The sequence below is a fragment of the Hemitrygon akajei genome, chromosome 4 (genome assembly GCF_048418815.1).
Source record: "Hemitrygon akajei chromosome 4, sHemAka1.3, whole genome shotgun sequence".
Lineage (NCBI taxonomy): Eukaryota > Metazoa > Chordata > Chondrichthyes > Myliobatiformes > Dasyatidae > Hemitrygon > Hemitrygon akajei.
Window position 1 is genome coordinate 139289932 of NC_133127.1, and position 26057 is coordinate 139315988.

Sequence of the window (26057 nt, forward strand, 5' to 3'; positions counted from 1 at the left end):
TGGTAGTACTTCTGTGCTGAAGTACATCAAGAGTGAAACTTCTGGGTTCCAATCCTTTGTTGCAAATAGTTTCATTAATTCTTAAGGTCCCACAAGCATCTCAATGTATGTAAACACTTCAAGCAATTTGGCAATTCTGGCCTCTGAAGGGTTGAAGGTGAAAGCATTCTGAAGAATGAAACCTGGGTGTCAGGGCTTCAGTATCTTCAGTTTGAAAGGAATTGCCTGTGAAACCCTATTATTCTGGGGAACTTATGCCAGATGATCCCAAACTCGAGAGGAATGCTACAATGAATGCCATGCAGTTGAAGAGGTGGTGGACAGAGTTATATGTATAATCCATTTCTAGTCTTGGACCCGATTTAGGAAGGCAGTGGCCTGGATTCTTAGATTTAAGACCTGCTCTTGTTCCTTAGTCAGAAGAAGACGCAATTGAACATCACTCTTAGTCATTCTGACTTGGATGAAGAACAAGGGTATTTTCTTAGAGAGAGAGATTGAGAAGCCCAAAATTCAGATGTGTCTCAGTGGAGGAGCTCAGAAAGACTGAGATGCAGATCATTGGGTTTTGGCAAAGCAAGATTTCCAGATGAATTCTCAAGTTTGCAAAGGGGAGTAAATGTGAAAAGGAACAACCATATTTTCAGGCTCAATCCAGTATGTGAAGATGATATCTTCGCAGTTGGTGGACAGCTTGGAAAGGCAGCCATGTCTGAACAGTTTAAACATTCTATTATTTTGGCAAAGGATCTTTGTGTCTCAGACATCATTCTGAGGTGTGTACATTGAGATGGGAAATTGTGGGAATGACCACATTATCCCGATTGTGCGAAAAATACTGAGATTCCCGGCGCTAGTACAGCTAGAAGAAACCTGTGTGTGTTGTTTGGCAGCAGTTGCTTGCAGCTCCAGGATGCCAGTGTGTGGCAAATCTACCTCTGGACAGGTTTTCTCCAGTTTAACCTCCATTTACACATATAGGAGTGGATTACTTTGGACCTTTTGAGGTGAAGAGCAGAAGTACAGTGAAGCGATATGGGGACATTTTTATCTGTCTAGCTTTACGAGCTGTTCACATTGAAGAAGCATCTTCTTTAGACGTAGATTCCTTTGTTAATGCACTTTGATGCTGTATAGCAAGACAAGGACAGGTCCGTGAACTGCACTGTGATAATGCAACAATGTTGGAGCTAAGCACGAATTGAGAGAAGCCATTGAGAAGTACGAATCATTCATGGATCAGAGATGAACTTCATCAGAAAGGAATTAAAATGCATTTTAACCCACATGGCTGGTTCACATCATGGAGAAACATGGCAGAGATTGATCAAATCATCAAGTTTGTGAGAAAGGTCCTTAATTCCACCATGAAAATACAGAATCTTGATGAAGATAATTTCCAGGTAGTCCTTTGTGAAGTATAGGCTATTATTAATGTCTTCCAATTACTCAAGCATCCTCTGATCCCAGTGATTTGGAAGTACTACCAGCCAACCATCTGTTGCTTCTGAAGACTTCACCATCTTCGCCATCAGGAGAGTTCCAAAAGGAAGACATTTATGTTCATCATAGATGGAGCAGGTCCAATATGCTACGTACCTCGTAACTGGGTGTCTGACCAGCAGAGAGAGAAGAATCCGTTGAAGACTGGTGGTACTATATTTAAAGGTGTTTATTAATAAAAATAAGCAAAACCATATCAATAATGCAAATATACATATAACACAAGTTAGCAGTAATAAACCTAAAAGTGTAGGAATAATAATAAGCAATAATAAACAAGCTCTATTGATATCTAGGGGTAAATGAATTGTCATAGAATATAAAGTTCAGTTCAGTTCATGAGTGCTGAGGTAGTTATGCTTGTTGAGTTGTAATCGCTGGGGAGAGAGAGAGAGAGAGAGAGAGAGAGAGAGAGAGAGAGAGCGAGAGAGAGAGAGAGAGAGAGAGAGAGAGAGAGAGAGAGAGAGAGAGAGAGAGAGAGAGAGAGAGAGAGAGAGAGAGAGAGAGAGAGAGAGAGAGCACGATTAAGCAGTTGCAGTCAGCAAACCTTCCTGTTGCCTTTTGATTCCATTGCACCGTTGTTGTGGTGGTCATTCAGCTATGACCCCTCTGTCCTTCTGCTAGGCCATTCTTCTGTGGTGGACTCGTCACTCTGGCATGAGTGGACACACGCACAAATCCCCACCGGCCCTGCTGTAACACTGTGAGTTTTACTGACCGATCTCTTGGTTCGGTCTCCGAAGCCCCCACCTTTCTTGTGTCACTCAGTCAGTGTCCACTGGCGTGTCTGGAGGGTGTCTCGCCAGACCTGTCTTTTTATCCCTACTAACGGGGTCTCAGCTATCCATCAATTCTGAATGACTTTGTCCATCAAACCATGCTACTCCTACAGTCCACTGAGGAATGTTAATGAGCAATCTATTGTCCTTGCAGCGAAACAGTAAATAATTCAAAAGGAGTCACAATACAGTTAATCAGCAATCTCCCTCTCTCTCTTATCTGTCGCAGATGTTCTTGCCTGTTTTTCATCTCTCTTTCTCATGGTCAGCATAGCAACAGTAATAGTTCGTGGTTCTCGGGGGGATAGATAGATAGATAGATACTTTATTCATCCCCATGGGGAAATTCAACTTTTTTTTTCCAATGTCCCATACACTTGTTGTAGCAAAACTAATTACATACAATACTTAACTCAGTAAAAAATATGATATGCATCTAAATCACTATCTCAAAAAGCATTAATAATAGCTTTTAAAAAGTTCTTAAGTCCTGGCGGTTGAATTGTAAAGCCTAATGGCATTGGGGAGTATTGACCTCTTCATCCTGTCTGAGGAGCATTGCATCGATAGTAACCTGTCACTGAAACTGCTTCTCTGTCTCTGGATGGTGCTATGTAGGTTAACTCTGTACCCCATTGTCCATCAGGTCTGTTCATCACTCATAACAAATACAAGTTTTGGGAAACAGTGGGTCAAGGAACACTTACCAGAGTTTCAGGAAATTTGGAAGTGGTCAGGTATAAAACACAATTTCCACCCAGGATAGTGTTTAGCGTTGTTGACACAGTGCCTTGAAACTCATGGATCATGGGAAAAATCCTCTTCTTTCCAGACAGAAGAGGATTTATGTGGCAGATATGCATCAAGATCAGGACTAGCTAGCTGGGTAGGCCTATCACCAAGATCTGTCTTCTACAGGAGGCAGAGGTTGAGGAGCTACAGCTCGAGTAGCTTCAAGACTTGGACTTGACAGAGTGGTGGTAAAGATTACTCTGTACTGGACCTAGTGCTGGTAACCTCTGGCCTTGTTAACTGTTATATGACTTGACTGGAAGAAGAAAAAGATGCAATTTGTATATATGTTATGATGTATGTCCTTGAAGATTGCACATCTATTTTAGTATTTGTAATTATTATAGTGTAATAATTAAGCAGCTGGGATGTAGGATCCAGGTATCTATTTTCTGTCTGTATTATATTCTGTGGTATGCTTATGGCAATCTTTCACATAGATTGGGATGTGGTAGAAGCAAATTAGTTACATATTCATGTTTAGTTGTTTAATTTAGTCTAGTAGAGTGGGGTTAAGCCATGGAAATTTTTTTTAATTGTTGACCACTAATTTAGTTCGACTGCTTAATTACTCTAATTAGGACATTATTTGAATGCTAAGTTCACTTAAATAAGTTGGTTCAATTGTTAACTTTGTTATTTTGCTAATTTGAATGTTATACCACTAATTTAGTTCTGTTGTTTTAAAAAAAATCACAAGGTTGTTAATCTTTGCTGGTTTCATAATGAAGGGCTGAACATACCTTTATTGACTTTGGAACTTTGTTAGTTTGGAAGTGCATCGTACAGTGCCAAACCCCTGGCCGTCTCTCAGTAATTTTGGTTTGTTTTAAAATAACTGCCACAAATAACACCCAAGGATCTACCTATTTGCACCTTCACAATAAGACCATAAGATATAGGAGCAGAATTAGGCAATTCAGCCCATCAAGTCAGCTCTGCAATTTCATCATGGCTGATCCATTTCCCCTCTCAGTCCCAACCTCCTGCCTTCTCCCTGTATCCATTCATGCCTTGACTAATCAGGACTCTATCAACCTCTGCTTTAAATATCCATAAAGACTGGCTCCAAAGGCACCTGTGTCAACAAATACCACAGATTCACCACTCTCTGGCTAAAGAAATTCCTCATCTCCATTCTAAAAGGATTCTGGGGCTGTGTCCTCTGGTCTTAGACTCCCCCCAACCTAGGAAACATCCTCTCCATATCCATTCGATTGAGGCCTTTCAACATTCAATAGATTGGTGACGTTACCACTCATTCTTCTGAATTCCAGTGAGTACAGGCCTGCAGGCAACAAACACTCTTCATGACAAACCTTTCAATCCCAAAATCATTTTGTGAATGTCCTTAGAACCCTCTGTAACCTCAGCACATCCTTTCTTAGACAAGGGGCCCCAAAACTGCTCACAATACTCCAAGTGATGTCTCACCATTGCTCATTAAAACCTCAACATGCATTCTTGATTTTATATTCTAATCCTCTTGAAATGAATGCTAATATCACATTTGCTTTCCTCATCATTGACTCAACCTTCAAATAAATCTCTAGGGAATCCTGCACAATGACTCCTAAGTCACTTTGCACCTCAAATTTTTGAATTTTCTTTCCATTTAGAAAATAGTCTACCCTTTCATTTCTTCTTCTGAAGTGCATGACACTGTAGTCCATCTGTCACTTCTTTGCCCATTCTCCTATTCTATCCAAGTCCTTTTGTAGGCTCTATAATTCCTCAAAACTACCTGCCCCCTAATTTCGTATCATCCTCTAACTTTGCCACAAAGCCATCAATATTGTCATCCAGGTCATTGACATATAATGTTAAAAAGTGGCCCCAACACAGACTCCTGTGGACCACTAGTCACTGGCAGCCAACTTGAAAAAGGCTCCCTTTATTCCCACTCCTTTATTCATGATAGTATCTTTCCGGTAATACCATAGAATTTTAACTTGTTAAGTAGCCTCAAGCATGGCACCCTGTCAAAGGCCTTGAAAATCCTAGCATACAACATCCATCGATTTGTCTACCTACTTGTTATTACTTCAAAGAATTCCAGTAGATTTGTCAGGCAAGATTTCTCTTGAGGAAACCATGCTGACTGTGGCCTATTTTTTCATGTGCCTCCAAGTATCCTGAAGTAAATAATGAAAGTGTACGAAAGTGTTCTTTTGCAGCTCATTCAATTTATAAATAAATAAAAGCAATTCTTAAGATCTCACCAATTTATAGATTTCTTTTAATAACAACAGAATTAATGGACAGATTAAAAACTGGAAAGACAAGGCAAATTTCTGCTGTACTGGTCACACCTGACTGCATAAACATCTCCAGATTCTATTGCAGCTCTTTCGTGTTTCAGGCAATCAGACACAGCAGAAATGCACCTCCAAATTCAGTATTATTTAAAAAAAAAATAAAGCCATCATTAATCTTCCCTTAAAAATTATATTGTTCAGCAATGGTCCAAAACTTTTAAAATGATTTGTCATCTTCAAAAAATTCTGTGCTTGCTGCAAATAGTTCTGGTGAATAACAACCTAATGCCTCACTTTCTGCAAAAAGTGTGTGAAAAGTAGTTGACATGCTTTTGTTCATTTTTAAACCTTCCCCAATCTGAATTTTTTTGAAACAAGTGGCCCCAGTCTTTCTGTTCTCTTTTGAGAAACATTTGAATTGATGAATTTTCGTTGTAATGATGGTGTGGTACAATTTCCTGCAGGTGTCCTTTTCATAAATAGGTAGCCTCTGAAGTGCTTGCTACCGTCTTTCCCTTTGTTGCTCTCCGTTGTAATTTTTGAGTCAGTAGTTTCCATAGCAGCAGCACTAGCGTGTGACACATTTTTAAATAATTCAAAGCCTTGTGAATTGCATACATCAGAGACATATGAAGAAAAACGAGATATTAGTTGTGTTTTGATTGTTGAAGGCGGAATCCATTCATCAGCATCATTTACAAAGGACTTGCTAACTGGTCTGTTGTCTAACAAGGAAGACTTTGATGAACTAGAGACTTGGTTATTCAAAGACACTTTTGGAATTTGCAGTGACTGCTGCTGAAAATCATTTTTAAAAAAAACTACTTGCTTCTGTTCAAAAACAGCTTCCTTTGGGCAGGGCTGAACATAGGGTGACATTTTGAAAGCCTTTTTTTCATCTACCCCAAAACAATTGAAATGCTTAACTCTTGAAATAGGTGTAGACTGAGAAAATGGAATATAGTCTTGTGAATCTGGAAAGTCGCATTTAATTAGTTTCTGTGAATCATTTTCTGGAGAACTATTGTTGACTTGGTTTATTATCGTATCAGAGGCTGTATCTGAAAAATACAGGGAAATATTACACTGCTGGTCATTAGGCTTGCAGACAGTTTTACTACCTAGTTTAGGTACAGATTTCTGAGATAAAATACTTGGGTTTCTATTGAAACATAATGGTGTTTCCTCTTCATAGCCTCCTACATCACTGAAGAGTTCTCTAGAAACATCATATTCTTCAGCGCTGGTGCACAAATTTTGGAATAAGTTATTTTCATTTTTAAAGATGGATCGCGTCCGAGATCTATAGAAAGGTTCCTGGTTACATTTATTGGAGTTGCGTTCTAGATCTTGAATTTGGCTATAAAAGTTTTCCTCCTTTGTTAGCAACCTCTTGGAAGAAGTCAATGGTGTTTGAACAACAGCATTACTTACTGCATAAGAATTACTTGTATCTTGTCCCTTAACTGCATGTCCAGTTGGAAAAGTTACACATTCACCTGCCTGGTTGTCTTGATGGCTCTGCACCTTTGTCTGGATTATCTGATCAGAATAATTTTTGCAGTTATCTACATTTATAGGGCTTAACAAAACAGTGCAAATCTTTCCAGCTACCACTGGATTGGGAATATGTGCAGCACAAGTATCATCCCTTGTCCAGAGGAGTGGTGTTCCTGGAGAAAACAGCATCTCAGTGACATCATTTTTGAAACCATCTGCAAGTACTAGGTGGTCTATAGTATCATTCAGATTGTGAGAATCACCACTGGAGCTCCTTCTGTTTTTAGTTCTTCTAACTTTCAGCAATTTAGTAGAATTCTTTCCAGATCTCCTCTGCTGTCCTGGCATTCCAGAATGTTTATCAGTTTCTAGTTTATTTAAAGAACAGGAATGGATGGCAACATCATTCACCTTGGTAGGTGCATTTTCTTCATCACATCTCTCCAAATCTGCTTCAACTTTTGCTATAAATTCACCTAAACTTTCTGAAAAAGGCAGTTCATCCCATAATAAAGAATCACCACAATCCAGTGGACAACTTTTGTCAGAGGGCAAGATTACATTGCCGTTCCAATTGGACATCGAGTCCTCTAACTTCTGTAAGCAAAGTATTTGATTATCAAAACTGGTCTCCAGACAGTCCTCTGCTAACTCAGAACTGGTATAATATTGATGTGTACATTCATTTGCAGTTAGCCTATGTGATTCTCTACAAGATGGGAGGCTGCCAATTGTATTTGAATTGCATCCAATACTGTCACTACTATTTAGAGAAAGCGAAGCAGCAAAAGCTCCAAAGATTTGTTTTTTGTATTTCCTTCTACAGGTTGTTCCCTCTTCATGTTCAAGTGAGGTGATGCTCCTCTTCGAACTAACCCTGCTAGTTCCTGCAATCGAAAGCTCTTCAACTGTAGCACAATCACCAGAGAAGAAAGTTAGTGCAAAATCTTGCTGCCAAGGGTTTGTCAGTTGACTAGTACCAGTTAGCTGTGTGGAACCAGATAAACTGTTGAACTTGGGAGTAGACTGGTCAATGCTAATAAATGGGCTAGCAGGGCTAGCAGATAGTACTGAAGTGGAAGACAAATCTTTGGGACGGATTGAATCCAAGAGTTTCTTGTAATAATTAATTACAGTGCAGCCATAGACTGTAGTGTTAGGCACTGCAATTTGGCAAGCTATCAGGTGTTTTTTACATTTATTTTTCCTGGTGGTAGATTGCAAGGTGCTTGGAGAAAATGACAGTACACTAGTTTGGGATTTAGATGTCTGTAAAGAGAAAAAAAAAAATCAGGTTGTTAGATAAATCATTAAATATCAAATGTACAGCAGCCAAAGATTTTAAACTGCCACTGAAGATTACATTGAGTAAGCTCCATCCTTAAAGCATTCTTGTATTCTTTGTGTGGTTACAACAGTATCAGGCCAGCCAAACACTTTTATATGCTCTGCCATTTGATAAAATCATGGTTAATCAATCTTGATCTCAATATCACTCACGCACCATTTCCCTTGACACTTTAACAGTTCAAATACCCATCAATCTCTCTACTGAATATCATCAATGACTCCATCTCCACAGCTCCCATAATCCATGAGAAAATAAATTTTTCCATGGCTCCACACAGAATAAGATCCCTTCTTTTTTTTAAAAAAAAAATTCCAATGACAAATCTTTCTTCAAGCATCAAACATCCCAGAATAATAATGAACCTTTTCAGGACCTATCCGAAGTATGGAGACAAAAGCTATGTTTATTATTCTGCAGCTAGTTTCACTAATGCTCAGCAAAACTGCATTAAAACTACCTTACCTTTATACAGTACTCCATATAGTAAAGGACTATATTCCATTAACTTTCCTCATTAAATATGTACTAACCTTCTGTACTTCATACGCTATGGCCCTCTGAAACACAATTCAAGTCCATTTAATAATAATTTGGTTATCCACTCTTCCTTCCAAAGTGGATTACTTCACATTTTCTCACATTCTGTCTGCCAACTTCTTATCCACTCACTATCTATCATGTTGCTGATTTGAACTCCTCAGAATGATACCATATCATTCTGTCAATGGAAAAGATGGACAACTCTTTCAAACAAATCACTAACAGACTGTCTTCATCAGAGACCTCAGCCTTGATCTTTATGATATTCTACTAGTTACTGACTGTCATACTGATAATGACCCATTACTGGTTAGCCAATCCCCTACTTATGCCTATGTTACTCCCAAACTCCTGCATCCTTATCTTGTGAGTAGCCTTTCTACATTCCCAGTAACACAAGACTGATTATGTATGCAGAATGGATAGTAGTGAGAACTTACTGTACTAATGCGTGAACTGGTTATCAAACTTTCAGATTATCTGAGTTCTACTGCACACGTAGAAGCTATTGTTCTTATATTATTTGCTAGTTCACTCATTATTCTTGTTTAAGAATTATAACCCAGAATTGTAAAACTGAAGTATCCATTTTAAAAGAAGTCAACGTGAGGTCCACTGGCTGCAAAAATTTAGACGTGTACATTGAACATGTTATGGAAGATTCAATTCACTGAACAATATAAGGGGTTTGTCATTCTAACAAGTTATATTTGTCAGAATGGTGTTTATTCTCAGTCATTTATCAATTATATAAATTGACTGATAATGATACCCTGCATACCTTAAAGGGAACAGAAGACAAACTAAATAATAAAACTAACAGTGACTGTGATCTGCTGCATGAGTTTAATAGTTACTTTAGCTTGAAGAGAGTGTACAAGAATATTCAGTCTCTATTTTTCCTCTCCAATTGTCTTGGGCTTATGTTGTATTTACTTCCGAATACACAACATCCCATGAGATAAGGAATCTCATGACTTAATGCATATAGCATTACAATTACACAGACAGCTAAAAGACCAATATTTTTCCTATTTTACGTGTAATATCCTCTAATCTTGCATGTATCATGTTCTAAGTATGAATAAATAGCAAAAAGATCAACATAACAAACAGATGTAAAACAGCATACTAGATTCAAAAATAAAAACAGAAAATGCTGGAAAGTGTAAGGGTTATTGTTTCAGATTAAAGATCTTTCATCAGAACTTAGTTTACCAGCTTGCTGAATCCTTGATTTAAAAAAAAAAAACATTTTATAGACTGCCTTCTGGCTCTTTTAAACCAAGCAATTCTTGATTAAATGTTTTGTCATTGAAGAGGAGACAAAAGAAAAACTAGGAGCAATTTTGTTCAGAATGCAAATATTCATAAAAGTTGCTCTTCAATATCAAAAGTTATTTTTTGGTAAAATTCACTGGAGGAAAACTTATTGTCTATTCATTACAGAAAATTGACCTACTCCTAAACCTCCCCCCCCCCCCCCACAAAATTCATGTTTGTTAAATCATGTTATGGTGTCCAAATATGGTGATTATATGTTAATTTATAAAACCAACCATAATCTAAAACTGGCTCATGAATTTCAAGTTCAAGTAAGTTGTAAACAGAGTCAAATGCACATCTCTTGGATTAATCAGAACTATTATCAGATCACTGAATGGAATAAAGTGCTTTTCATTTTTGCCAAAATGCACCCAATAGGTCTTCCTGTAGGGGTGAGAGGGAAGGTCCAGCCATACTGGCATATACTTAACCAATAATTACCTTCACTCCAAATATAAAACTTCTCCCAACAAAGCAGTGTTCCACAGCTTGAACCAACAGATCCTGAACTCTCTCTTCCTCTGGTTCTTGAAGATCCTTCTTGAAAGCTTCACAGTATCTAATTGGAATTGAATACACTACATAAGTTGCAAGCAAATAGCCTGATACCAGAGCTAAATGCCAACATCAAGGATGAAGGATTAGAGATTTACTGGAATGAAATACCATTTATGTGCAGTCAGATCATTAAGTTATATTAACAGGTTGATTTGAACTTTGTGATGAGGTGATTGTGTTGCATCACAGCCTGATATGAAGCATCCAGTGCACAGGATTGCAAAAGGCTGCAAAGGGTTAGAGCTGGCTGAGTCTATATCACAGATATAACCCTCCCTGCCATGAAAGATGTCTTCAAGAGGAAGTGCCTTAAGGCACCACCCGTCATTAAGGATTTGCACCATTTGGAACACGTCCACTTCTTATTCCTACCAGAGCCGGAATACCCACCCCCAATGAATTAGGAACAGTTTCTTCCTTCCAACATCAGATTACTGTACGGTCCATAGACACGATTAGCTTTTGTAATTTATAGTTTTTGTCTCCAACTGCACTGCTGCTGCAAAACAAATTTCACATCATATGTCACTGATAAATCTTGTTCACCACTGTGATACAAGAAATTCAGAGATCTGTGGTTGGGAGATCCCCCTTTTTCACTGTCAGGCCTCAGCCCACAAAATCTTTTGGATACAGCAACAGTGATGTCAACAATTCAGGTTGAGTAGTTAATTCTGTTGAAGATTCTTCCAAAAATGCAATTTTAAAGAAAGGAAACTTAATTTTTCCAGTAACCTATCTTTTAAATAAAGACTGGAATCTGCATCAGATTAAGGTAGAAATAAGTCTTTTTTTAAAAATTGCAATTCTCTTAAATTAAGATATTTATAAGACTAATAGCTTTTTTTATTTTGGTGCCAGAGTGGTACAACAACTTTGGGTAGGTACTTCTTAACACTTTCAGTGTTTTTATAATAAAATAGTTTAGAAATGTCTGAAATTCTCAACAGTTCAATAATTTCTATTAGTGTAGTTAACAAGGTTGTAGAGCCAGGAAGGAAAATTTCAGATTTTGCTATTACAACTGTGCAGGTACAGTATATACTTCTGACATAGATGTTTGATCTGCTTTATAATAGTTAACACAAATTTTGGGCTAATTGACAATCATGAAATTATAAAACTTGAGCGTTCAGGTGACATAATTTAGAAGAACAAGATTTTTTTTAAAAAAAGATCAGATTTGTTTTATGTACAAATGAAAATATACAGTAAAATATGTCATTTGCATCAAATCCACAAGTATTATGATGAGCAACATACAAGTGTCTTCATGTTTCTGGGGCCAACACAGCATGCCTATAACTCACTAATCCCAATCTAATGCCTTTGGAATGTGGGAGGAAACCAGAACACCCATAGGAAACCCACTGTAACATGTTGCACAAATCACTACACCATCATGTCACTAATATAATTAAAACTGAAAAGACTTTACATCATTTACTGTAAATTAACTGCATCTTTTGTTCTAATGAGAAATTTAACATGTTGATTAGATTTTATTTTCTGCAAGGGAAAAAACCCCAAGGAGTCTATTAATATAAAATCCATAAAATACCATAAATGTATTCTGAAAATGATTCAAAAGGCCAATATAAAATCAGTGGCTGTGACTGGAGATTTGCAGCACAACAATGTGAAATTTAGATCAGACCTAGGATAAAGAACAGCATAGCACAATACAGCCCTTTGGCCCACAATATTATGCTGAACTTTTAACGTGCATCAAGATCACTTTAATGGCTCTTCTTATATTAGCCAGCTCATATTACCCATTTCGGAGTTAGTTACTATCCATGTGTGGGAGGGTGGAAAGGGGCTTGTTTTGCTGTCGTGTTCTGTGTTGATCTGCCAAGCTTTCTGGACTTGCTATGCTAGCACCAGAATGTGCGGTGACGCTTGCGGGCTGCCCTGAACATATCCCTGGGTGTGTTGGTTGTGAATGCAAACAATGCATTTCAATCTATATTTCCATGAATGTGATAAATACATCTATCTCTGCCTCTCATCATCTTACATATATCTATCAAGTCACCTCTCATCCTCCTTTGCTGCAAAGAAAAACCCCAGGTTGATCAATCTTTCCTCATAAGACATGCAGAGAGCATCCTGGCAAATTTCCTCTGCATTTTCTCTAAAGCTTCCACATCTTTCCTTTAATGAGGCAACCAGAACTGAACAAAATACTCCAAGTGTGGTCTAACCAGTTTTAGAGAACTTAGATGATAACTCGGTCCCACATTCCATAACCAAGGAAGGAAATTAAAGTCTTTGAAAGAAAGTCACTCTGATAAATCAGAATGATACTTAAAGGGTTATGATGAGAGTTTACAGAATCTGGATTTTTATTCCCTGAATATTGTAACATTAAAAGGTAATTGAAGTTAAGGTAAAGGAGAATTAATAGATGACTATTTCTGGTGGTTTCAGAACCTGGAATTAGGTGTGTCCAAACATTAAAGACAATACTTTCTGGATTTAAACTGTGAAACACTTCTACTCAGAAAGGCTGAAGGAAATTTGCAACTTTTCCAGAAGCTACCATTGAAGTCAATTAAGTGTTACCTTTTATTAACCAAAGGCATTAATTAATGATAGTGTTTGATCACAGATCAGCAGTGGTCTTATTTAAAGTGAAACAATTAAACAGACCTTCTCTTCCTCTAATGAAATAACAACTGGGCACACGTCAATAGCTAGAGTACACAGTACTTGATGCATGACAATATATTTAATAACTACCTCATTCCAGAAGGTATGGTAAGTATTTGAGGACCATTAAGGGGGAAAAAAATCTAATGTTCTTGCAAACAGGATGGGCATTTTGTCAGTTCAAACTTTTTATTAAAACCAACTATTGCTTACCTTTTGATATTCAAACACACAACTGTTTTAGAGGGAAAGGGATACACGTAGCTACTTACACATTTGAAAAGAACTTCAATTAAAGGTATTATATAAAGTGCTGAGGCATAGTTTGGAGATTGTACAAAAAGAAAGGTTGGCTGAATTAACAGATTTAGGCGAGTTGATATGAATGAATGGAAAATAAGCCTCTTGCATCTGTAAAAGACAAGATTTTGGAAAGGAATCCAAAACAAGTAGCCTGGGTTGAAAGCATACTCCCCAAAATGGGATAAAGTGTTTTTTGAAGGTCAAAGTTGGAGAAAGAGCTTAAGATATGCAACTTTGATGCTGGACCATGTAAAATACAAAGCCTTTAAAAAGCATACTGACAGGCAGTTTGAGTTTAAATCTTTGAAAAATCAGGAATCAAAGGTCAAAAGACATTGGTAACGAGCAAGTGGGATAGCAAGAGGGAGGCAAAGTTTTCAATAAGATACTGATAGGTTAGCCAGGAGAACTGAAGTTGGAGATAAGGGTTTCAGTGACAGATTAGCTGGGGAATGTTGTTAAGATGAATGAAACAGAAGAATCATGATGCAAGAGTGAACTGGACTTTGAGAGTGTAAAGAAGGTGGCATAGCAGGAGGCAATGGTTGTAGAAGGAAAGTGAGTTATGACAAAGGGACATTTTGTGGCAGCAGCTATGATTATGGCTTTTCTTTTCCTTATAACGATGCAAAATAGTGTTGAATGGAGTCACGTGGGCACTGGGCAAGATGGCTGCACGTTAGCGGAGCTCTGACATCCCACCATGAAATTATATGAATTAGAGCATATTTATCCTGCCTTGTCCGGATACAACTAATAACAACTTTGTGAGATAACTCTGTATGATGTCAAGACCTTCTAGGAGCGCTACAATGAGTCATGTGGCTACAAGACAAGAATCCGAAGTTCAAGCCACACTAATGACACAGACGAACCAAGGCTCCAACACAGAGAATTTACTGACTGAGGTAAGTCATACGAGTTCCACTTTACTCATGGTGGCTGCTGATGAATCTACGATTAAGGAAACGACAATGGAGTTGAAGAACTCCGTCAATGCCATTCAAGAGAGGCTGACCGAAGCCGAGTGCCGACCCTCCAGTGTGGAGGACACTACTGTGCAACTGGTGGGTGTCAGCGAGCAGAATAATAAACGCTTGGACCTGCTGTGGAACCGTGTCGAGGAGCTTGAGAACAGGAGCAGATGCAACGACATCAGGCTGATCAGTCTAAAGGAGGGTGCGGAAACGGGCGGTCTGATGAAATGTGTGCAAAGTATCACATCCAAAGGATTTGGCATCGAACTGAACGCAGAGTTTGAGATTGAGAGGATGCATTGGGCCCCAGCTCCTAGGCCGGGCAAGGATCGCAACCCCCCCCCCCCCCCACAACCCCCAGGCTGGTCCTAATATGATTCTTGCGCTCTTTGGCCAGAGAGAAAGTGCTGCAAGCGGCCAAAGCAAAGAGAGGAGTTGAGTGGGAGGGATGCAAGTTTCCTTCTTTCCAGATATGTCCAGAGAATTGGCTGAAAAACAGGGGGGGGGGGGGGGGGGGGGCTTTTACTACGGCTCGGAAAATGCTGCAAAAATTCAACATGAGGTATACACTCGCTTATCCAGCAGTTCTACACTTCACATGGAAAGGGAAAAAACAAATTCTTTACTACTGCTACGGAAGCAGAGAAATTCATCCAGGAAAACTGCAGCGCTGGCACTGATTGAGAGACAGGATATGATCACAGTAATAGGAGATAACTTTTTAGGTATAATAGGGTGGGTGGGGAGCTGAATAAAGCGGTCTGATTAGGGCTAGGCTTACTAGCTGGCATGACACTTTGCGGACCATATCATGTGTCTTTTTCTTTTCTGTTTCTTTGTAGAGTTTATCCTGCCTGTTTGTTTTTATTTGTTAGTTAATCAGGCAGGAATATATTACCTCTATGTTTTTGGGTTATGTTGGTTGTTTACTTGTTGTTTGAGAGCACAGCATTTCCAGTGTTTGTTGGTAATAATTGAGCATGGGGATAGAGTACAGCAGGTTTTTTTTGGAGTTTTCATTTTATTGCATTCCAGACTCAGCCATCTGGGAAAATGTATATTTTTGCACACATGTGCATGAAGTTTAGGACATGAAAAGTTAATTTCATATCATGGATCATTAATGGGTGTGGAAACCCAATCAAGAGGAAAAAGATCTTATCATACCTGAAAGGTAAACAAATTGATGTTGCATTTGTCCAGGAAACACATTTTAAAGATGTTGAAGCACTGAAATTTAGAAGAGATTGGATGGGCCAGGTATTCTATTCATCATTTAATAGCAAACAAAATGGGACAATGATTTTAGTTAACAAAAAACTTAGTTTTGTATTGCTTGGGGAATTTAAAGACAAGGAATTCAGGATAATTTGTATAGATGCACTTATTAATGGGGTGAAGGTAGTATTTTGTAACATACATGCACCTAATAAGGAAGACCCAGACTTTCTTAACAAGGTGAATGAAATTTTAGGTACCAAGGAAGGAAAAATAATTTTAGCAGGAGACTTTAACCAAGTAATGGACCCTGCTATTGATAAAAGCAAATTTCAGACATTACCAGTACCTAGGGACAGGGCTGCCTTACATCAACTTAGTGAGCATAACGGTCTGGTGGATATATGGCAATTGGTGAATCCATCCGGAAAAGGATATACATTTTTCTCTCATCGACATAAATCCTACTCTAGAACAGATTTTTTTTCTAATATCCAACTCCATTGTTGACCAGGTTGTAAAATTGGCCCAATAACATTATCAGACCATGCACCAGTTGAAATTCAAATTGATTTAAATACTGAAAGGGGAAGGAGGGGTAGGTGGCGAGTGAATACTATGCTGTTAAAAGATGAGGATTTCAGTGATAAGTTGGCTGAGGATCTGACTTCGTTTTTTGAATTGAACGTAGGGAGCACAGTAAAGCTGTCCTGGGTATGGGAGGCATCAAGGCGTACATAAGAGGAAAATTAATAGCACAAACATCTAAAAGGAAGAAAGAAGGTATGGAGCAAATAAAAAACCTGGAAGCAGAAATAACCACATTGGAAAAGGTCTTATTAAGACAATATACCGATGACTTATACAAAGATCTGTACAATTTGAAATTCCAGCTAAATAACATATATAACAAAGAAGCAGAATATGCATTACTTAAGATTAAAAACAAGTTTCTACTAAGGTGGTGACAAAGCTGGTAAACTGCTGGCATGATATTTAAAGCAGCAGAATACGAATAGTGTTATACCTGTAATTAAGAAAGGGGATACATTAGTGTCATCATCTAAAGAAATAAACAAAGTCTTTGAACAGTTCTATGAACATTTATATGCATCTCCATTTAACCATGATCAGGAGGAGCTGAATCAGTTTCTTGCTAACATAAAATTGCCTACATTATCCCCACAACAAGCTGAGTCCTTGGATGCCCCAATTACTGAGGGTGAGGTCAGACGGGCTATTGTGGCTATGAACATGGGGAAATCTCCAGGTATGGATGGCTTCCCAGTTGAATATTATAAGAAATCTCTGGACATATTGGCTCCTATTCTAATAAAAATCTATTCAGAAGCATTTAATTTGAAATCTTTAACTAATACATTTAATGAAGCACTAATATCGTTGATCCCCAAAAAAGGCAGGGATACAATAGATCCTATCAATTATAGGCCTATAAGCTTAATTAATGTGGATTGTAAGATACTGACTAAAATACTGGCTCCGTGATTAGAGAAAGTATTGCCATTTATAATTAACACTGACCAGGTTGGCTTCATTAAAGACAGATCCCCAACTGACAATTTAAGGAGATTACTGCACTTAATATGGCTGAACTCCCCAAGTAGTATCCCAGTTACTGCCATCCCCCTGGATGCCGCAAAGGCCTTTGACAGGGTTGAGTGGAGATTTTTTAACCACGGCCTTGTCATTCTTTGGGTTTGACTCTATCTTTAAATCATGGATTAGAATTTTGTATAAAAACCCTAAGGTTGCAGTTATTACAAATGGTATCATATCCCCATTTTTTAACATTTCACAGGGTACACGCCAAGGCTGCCCCCTCTCCCCACTATTATTTACAATTTTTTCAGAACCATTGGCAATCATGATTAGAGCAGGGGTGAAGGGAGGCGGAAAGGAGCATAAGCTGATGCCATATGCTGACAATATTTTATTACTGACCCTCCTAATTCCTTACTCCCACTAATTAAAACAATTCAATTATATTCTGAGGTATCTGGTTATAAAGTCAACTGCAGTAAATCTGAGGCTATGCCAATATCGAAATTGTGTTATTCAAATTCAGTATCTCAGTTTAATTTCAGATGGGTGCCAGTTGGAATGAAGTATCTAGGGGCCAAACTCAGTCAGAATTTGGATGAAATAATTACTTTAAATTATGATCCATTATTGAGTAGGATAAGAAATAATCTGGATAAGTGGGGGGCACTGACACTGTCACTCTGGGGTAAAGTCAATGTAGTTAAAATGGTCATAGCACCTCAGTTTAACTATCTTCCTATAATGTTTCCTTTAAATATTTCAGATCTGACCTACAAGCAATACAACAGAATTATCAGTGATTTTCTATGGAATAAGAAGCCCAGGATTAAAACGAGTAAAATGTGTATGTCCAGGGATGTGGGTGGGCTCAGTCTACCAGATGTCAGGGCATATAAATTATCCTTTGAAATGACCAAATTAACTAAACATTGGGACAGGGTTGATGTTGATTTAGACTGGGTAATTATAGAACAGATCCTGACTGCACCACATTCTCTCACAACATGTGGAAAACAAGACTAATCTAAATCGTATACTATTTCACTCAAGGAGTGTGTGGAGTACAATTCATAAAGCTTGTAGAATGTCACATTTAAACCAGTTATACTCCTCGCTCTAGAATAAACTTGAGATATGCATTGGGAAAAGAATGGTGTACTGGAAAGAATGGAAGATTAAAGGGGTAAATACAGAAGGTGATCTCTATGAGAATGGGATTTTTATGTCATATGTGGATTTGCAGAAGAAATATAACTTTGTAGATAAAGGGAATTTTTGGAAGTATTTACAAATAAGACATTGCGTTAGTAGTATATTCAAGAACGGTGACCCACAAAGTATCTGAATACTTTACATTACCACAGGAAGTTCATAAAGCATCAATGTTTTATAAAATGTTCAAGCACTCTGTGGGTGGACCATGTAACAATCTCAAAGCAGTATGGCAGAAGGATCTTGGAAGCGATATTGAAGATAATGAATGGTCAAATATTTTATCAAATGAGGGTAGACATATTAGGGAAGCGAGAGGGAAATTTATTCAGTATAAGATAGTACACAGATATTATTGGACCCAACTAGACTCTACAAAATGGGGATTGTTGATAATAATTTATACTGGAAATGTAAAAAATGAGGTGGGCACATATTTTCACATGATTTGGGAGTGTTCCATGGTTCGTCTATTTTGGTGTAAAGTTCTTGATTTGTTGGGGAATTGGTTGGGTTCTACACTGCCCTTGTGCCCACGGCTTTGTCTCCTGGGTGATAGGACAATGGTACTCAATGTAAACAATGACAAATTTACTATTTTAAAGGTGGGTCTCATCACAGCTGCAAGAATTATATTGCAAAACTGGAAAAAACCCAGATGTCCCAATGTGAGGGAATGGACTGAGGAAATGGTTAAGATTTCATCATATGAACACATGTTGGGAAGAATTAACAGTGAGGGAGAAGTGCAAGACGCGTGGGATCAATTTTGGTTGTATGTTAATTTATGGTAAATTAGAACTTTTTTCTGTTTTTTATGTTTTCCTGTCATGGGGTGGCTGTGTAAATATGCTGTACTGTATCTGCTCTAAGATATGCTGTGCCTCTTTGTAAAGTAAGAATAAATAATAATAAAAATTGGAATTAAAAAAAAGAAAATAGTGTTGAACAAAGTGCCTGATAGGTTAGTGGAATGGCAGAGATGATAGAGATGTAGAGCTAGATATCATCAGTGATCAGGTGAAAACTTATGAAATACAGTGGATTCCAATCAATTGGGCCATTGGTTAACTGGGACAGCTGATTATTTGGGACAACTCTTAAAGAACATAAATTAATCAAAAAAAATAGCTGGAATTCCCTTCATTTATTTGGGACAGGAAACTGTTGCCAGTTTCTAACTAACGTCATTCACGTGCGCTTGTGTGGCTGTTAGACACTACACCATGCTTAGAGTGAACAGTTTTTAATAGTGGCGGTTGTGTGAGTTTGTATTCAAAAAGTAGTGATATTTGTCACTGATAGTTGGTGAGAAATAAACCAGTTAAGTCAATTTAGAACTGTTTTGCTCACTGCAATTTAAGCATTCAGACTTGGAGATGCTAGAAATGCCAGGAGTGAAAAATGAAACAACTTCATTATTTCAACAAATTCGAACCAAGAAGAATTTGAAAATATTGACAATCACCTTGAATGTTACCTTTGGTAACCTCCAAACATTCAGCTCTCACCTGTGGCTCCAAGTAACTGTCTGCATGCAGCAGCGGCCACACTGCTTTGATGGAGGACAAGATGAGGGTAGCTGGCAGGTCTCGTACCCCACTGAGATAGAGACTTGTCTGTCCTAGCATGTGAAGTCAGTTTTGATGGACTGGGCAGATGAGATCTACAGTGAAATCCAATGGCCAGAAAGGCTAAGTGGAGAGCAAAGAACAAGACGAAGCACAGAGGTAGTCATGGTCATCCACTGCAACCAGGAAAGACCTCAGTTGTGATGTCTAATCATATCACCCGAACCAGACTTCTGAGGTAGAGAGAATGGAACTGCAATGGCCCTTTCACTTTAAAAACTTACCCGCAGTGTTTCCTATCATCATTGGATACAACCCACAACCACCAGTGGTATTGGTAGTGTTCGAATATGTTTGCATTTCATTTGAATATTTTCATGAAACTTTGGCTAACTGAGGCAGCTGCTTAATTAGGCCAAAATGTACTGGTCCTCGTGTGTCCCAATTGCAAATTCACTGCATTTACAAATGTTTTGCACAGATTCAAATGTTCAAGAGGTTATGGCACTTTGACATACAAAACACTGAGCACAATGATAACTTAAAGCTTTGATAGCAAAGCACTATTGCTCAATTTATTTGCTTGAAAATAGTTTATTATTTTACCAATAATTATGTTCCTTTTATCTAATACATTTTTGAAATATAACTTGGAGTTACTGAGATTTGGAAGGTATTATCTTGTATTTGATCAATATTAATTTGTACTTTTCAAAAAATGATTCTAGAATCATGGTAATATTCTTGATGACCAAGTCATGTATTGTTGGTCAGGACAAGCATATTGGAAGCTGGCTGCCTTAGAACAAAGAATGCAATCATGTAGATGTAACCCATTATTATAATATTTTAGTACCAGGTGATTATTTACACCATTCACGTCCAAAGCAAGGTGACACATGACAGATCATCATACAAGCCTAAATCACTCCGTGATCCAAGAATCACAAATGCAGGCCGAGGTAAGCAACATAAAAAAGTCCCAGTTTAATGGGAATAAAATTATATATGCATATGACAAGTTCAATAAGGAAATTTAGCTAATTAGTTTGCTCTGTTTGTCAAATATTAATGCCCTTGCGGGCAAGTGGTTAATTAGGACTTTCATTTAATTTATATGACAGAAGACATCTCAAGATTCAATGGATTTAATGAGACACCTTATTTCATGCATATGCTTAGTAAGAAATATCTTCTTATTAAAGATAAAGCTTTATTTTTGCCACTCTAATTTTTAAACTATAGAAATTTTCACCTGAACCCCAAAGAAAAGTAATCTCTTAGTTCAGTAATCAAAATACTTCAGGTTTTATTTTGGGTCAATTGCTAAATAACCTGGTGATCACACCGCAATTTTCAAAACAAGCTAGTTTGGATAAGATATGATAGACTCATAGATGGTATTCAATGGATTTAAAGTTTTACCTGTGTAGAAATCCTGCTGCTGCTCCAAAATAAGGTTCAAGACAGCTCCCAAAGACGGTAATATTAAATATTTCACATTTTTCCGCAACTTTTACAGAAAGTCTGTATCTGTAATTTACATTCTGCACTATTGACAAACAATCTTTTTTTGGGCACTGGAATCTACAGGGGAAAAAATAGATTGAATTATTCTGTTGTTTCATAAAACATATTTCAACTTGAAAACTGCTCCTTATGTTGTGAGCTATGGAGAACTGGGTACACAGGGATACATTCATAAATGTCAAAGGCAATAAAATGGGACTTTTACTCAAAGCTAAATGTGGTATATCACACACTTGGTTAAGAGCAAAGAGCTGTAAATGCTGAAAGCCTGGGGTTGGGGGGGGAGGGGTGGAGAGGGCAGTGTATATGGGGAGACAACAGGACAAAATGCTGGAAACACTCAGCAGGCTGTAGACAACAGATTAAATGATGCAAAGAAAAAAGGCAAGAATAATAACACAAAAATAAAAGAGAATGTTGATAAGGCAAATAAAGAAAACAAATGATCACTACAGCTGTTATTGAGAGAAGCAGAATCGTGATCCGAAATAACAAAAGGAAAATACTGTGGATGCTGGAGATCTGAATAGAACATAGTTAATCAATGTTGCTAGCTTTTTCTGAGTTTGCTGAAATCAATATTTAACCTGGTAGGTGTATTGTGCCTAATTCAGTCTTTGTGCTCCTCTTCAATCTAGTATAGAGAAAGCCTACTTAAGCTATTTATGATTTACTTGAGAGCTTCAGCACTGAAATTAAATAACATTCCAGCCTTTTCTTTGATTTTGGAAATTCTAATAAGAATTGATGAAATTAACTAAACTGTTTTCTGTAACACTTAATGTAATGTAGAATAATGATATATTTGAGTGCCTTCACAGAAGTATTCAGAAACATCGATTAGGCTGCAAATTAAATGCTGACCTTTACTGAGGGTTTTGAAGAAAAGTCTCAGAGGTTATACAAATCTATGGTAAGAGCAGATGTTATCTCATTTCTGGTGAAAACATATACTAGCCTTTAACGTCAGAGTGGATTGACCAGATTGTTTGATAGCCATTGTTTGACAGCAACATGACTGTGCTGCAATTGCCTTCAAGAACCAACGGAGAAATTATCCACTGGTCTTTGCTTCCCCTTTACTTCTACCCCCATCAACTTTACCAAATAATATCTAACTAGGGAACTGTTTGGATACAAAATCTTGCCTTTACAGTTTCTGAAAAAAAGTCTTACAAAGAAATATTTATTTTCATAAATAACATAAAATTGTACTAAGATCTTTGTTACTTTACAACACTATAGAAGATCACTTCATAAACTAAAAAAACATTGTGACCATAAAAATGGTGTTACAGAATATAATGCAAATAAAATCAATGCTATTAAAATATTTCCTAATGCATTATATTTCAGGTGTTATATATGCAAATCAAAAATCATACAAAGATTACTGCAATATGATTATACTGGAATTTATATTCTGACCTTTATTTTCAGAACATCCCACAGTACATAATATGCAAAAATATTCAAATCACTTGTGGTTCCACAAGCAAATTCTTAGAAACCATACTGAAGATGAATTACCAGGCCAACTGCAAACTTCCTGTTTAACCACGAGCATATCTCTGACCCTATATCCTCCACTTTACCCCCATAAAACTGTCAGTCTGAAATCTCCTACCAACTATTCCAACACTCTCTTGGCCAGCTGCCACCTTCTACAATTTGTAAACCTTTGTTGCTTCACTCGTTACCCAGCAACCAAATCCAATCCAGTGACATAGCAGGCAGTAGTGTCTGCTATAGAAACAAACGTGTCCAAGATCTTGAACTACATAAACAAGCTGAAACCACCCTGAGCATCTGAGAGGGAGATTATGCATTCCAGGTTGATTGAGAGGATTCTAGCACTTTGTCTAAGTGATCTGTTACAATAGAGGCCTGATGCTGCCAAATGCACAATTTAAGTAAAGCCTTGGCTATGAACCTCATGTATTCACAATACAGTGGATGATGCCAACCTGAAATAAAAACCGAAGCACCTGCAAATGCTTAGCAGCTACAGGTTCATTTTCTCTATTTTTAACCACTGATTCAAGTACATTAAACAATGGCAGATTGCAACATACAGTATCTTTAATATAATAAAGAAAGACACTTTTGCATTAATATTTTAGCCATCCAACCAAACAGGTTTTTATCTTAGTGTTGTGTCTCATCTGAAAGATGCCATCTACGGTAACAGTATTCAGTCAATACCTTGATGAGTCAGCCTAGGAAATGTGCTGCATAATTGATGGAGGCTCCACCTACTCACAACAATTTATGTTCCATTTTCTGTGATATACTAGGTTAGCTATGCAATATTGATTATGCCTCTAGGTCATAGTATATTATCCAACATGGCACACATGCAAAGACTGATTCAATCTGTCTATCATTGTGCTCTATCTTTATGAAAGACAAGGCCTCATTTGTCACACAGAAAACTACCAAGAGGAAAAAGTGAGAAATAGTAAAGCCAAGCATTACTAAAAGTACCGTGAATCCTCAAAACTTCTAAAATGATGGCAGATACCTTAAAAATAAGAAAACGAAGATTTTTAAAAAGAGGAAAAGTGTTTAAATATTTTTAAAAACACATGGAAACTGAGGAGAAGTAGCATTAAACAAAATAGCAAGATTAGTAAATTCTTTAACTTTGTTGCATTATTTTAATCTTTGGTACATACTTGCCATGATTAATAAATAACCGAGATCCACATTTCTGACATGCTGGGTACAGAAAACAGGTGTCATGAAGACACAATATTGATGCAGCAACAAAAGATCTCTTCCCATTCATGTGATTCCTTAAGACAAGAATGTAACAAAAGATCATAATTAGTGTATTATTAGTTAAAATACTTAAACTTGAAAGAAATGGATAACATTTCTCAAACAAGTGGAAATCTGCAGATGCTGGAAATCCAAGCAACACACACAAAATGCTGGAGGAACTCACATTCCTCCAGCATTTTGTGTGTGTTGCATGGATAACATTTTTTATGGTTTTTCACAACACATTAATAGCTGTGCACATTTTCTGATGACAACCTGGTTATGAATGTTAATTATAAATCTTCAATGTTCAATGTACTGGCAGATGGAAACTGGAGCAGGGACAACACCATGAAATGTTTCCAATCATATCTGTTTGAAATCAAACTGCTTTCCCAAAAATCAGTAAATTATTTTCTAAAGCAATTCATACTAAATGCATGTATCGCAAAAGCAGAGAAGCACAACTCCCTTCTTTTACAATGATCTTTCACATCGTAAATAAATGTGGTTATACTTGTTTATAAGTAAATAAACCAACAGATGGTTCACTGCAATGATCCATAAAGAGAATGTGATATATTAATGAATTTGTGTACTTGAAATACTGTTCCTTAGTGCCATGGATTCTGTTACGTCTACCTTTTAGACAAAAGATCTCAACAGAAAAACAGTAAAGCAAAAATCCTAGAGTACGACATAGGAGCAACACCGTTAACCCAAGTTTGCAATAGAACTAAGCAAATATATAAAAATAGCAACTTGCTGCTGTATACTTATGTACAAATGAAACAATTCTGGGTGAGAGCAGATTGAAAGTTTAAGATGGAAATCTAAAAGTTACTGTCTCATATCTGCACAATACAATGAACATTGTGAAATTTCTCTATTATCACAGTGGTTATGAATGAATGTTAGCACAAAAATTATCAAGTACTGGTAATTTCAAGGAAAAATGTAATTTAGATTTGATTCAGCTAAACAAAATCCACAAGTAGTGGAAGGCAATTTTTTTGTACAAATCACCCAGATCTAAAATTCTGGGAGTTTTATGCTGATCCAGAATGCTACACTGATTGCAGAAATTCAAGAATACCAAAACAAAATGCCAGAAGCACTTAACAGGTCATCAGTGTCCATGAGAAGAAAAACAGAATAACTGTCTCAGGGAATTCATCAGAACTGAAAATGCAGAAAAGAACAAGCATGTTTTGAAGATTGAGAGAAAGGAGAAAAGGAGAAAACAATGGGAATATCAGTGACAGAGTCCAGACCAGTTTTAACTTGTTTTTAATATCAGCAGTTGGGGGTGGGGGGTGGGGGGAAGGCAAATCATAATTAAAAACTAAAGCATCAAGCAAAGAGAGAAAAAAAAGACCATTTACCCCAAATTATTGGAGTCCTGAGGACTGAATTGTATTTGAACAGCAGAAGAGGTTGGACAAGCATAACAGGCTGAGATCAGAATGAGTGTGGTAGAAAATTAAAACAACAGGTGACTGAAGGCACTAGTGTACCAAATGGAGATGTTCTACACTCATCCACAAGACATTTGATCTCTTCAATGCAGAGATTGCCACATTGTAAACAGTGAAGAGAAAATGCAAATAAATGCAAATAAATTGCCATTTCATTTACAAGGTTTTCTTCGCCTG

General features: G+C 37.3%; 1 protein-coding gene across 1 annotated transcript in view; it reads right to left on the reverse strand.

The window, feature by feature from the left end:
* Positions 1 to 5674: 5674 nt before the first annotated feature.
* The window catches only part of ddias (DNA damage-induced apoptosis suppressor), a 30894-nt gene continuing 10511 nt past the window's right edge, over positions 5675 to 26057 (reverse strand). The window contains exons 2-5 of the mRNA XM_073041921.1: positions 24315 to 24434; positions 21532 to 21693; positions 10491 to 10608; positions 5675 to 8101 (exon numbers count right to left, since the gene is read on the reverse strand). Of these exons, the coding sequence (XP_072898022.1) occupies positions 5675 to 8101; positions 10491 to 10608; positions 21532 to 21693; positions 24315 to 24427 (2820 nt within the window). The 5' untranslated portion in view covers positions 24428 to 24434. The remainder of the gene's footprint in view (positions 8102 to 10490; positions 10609 to 21531; positions 21694 to 24314; positions 24435 to 26057) is intronic.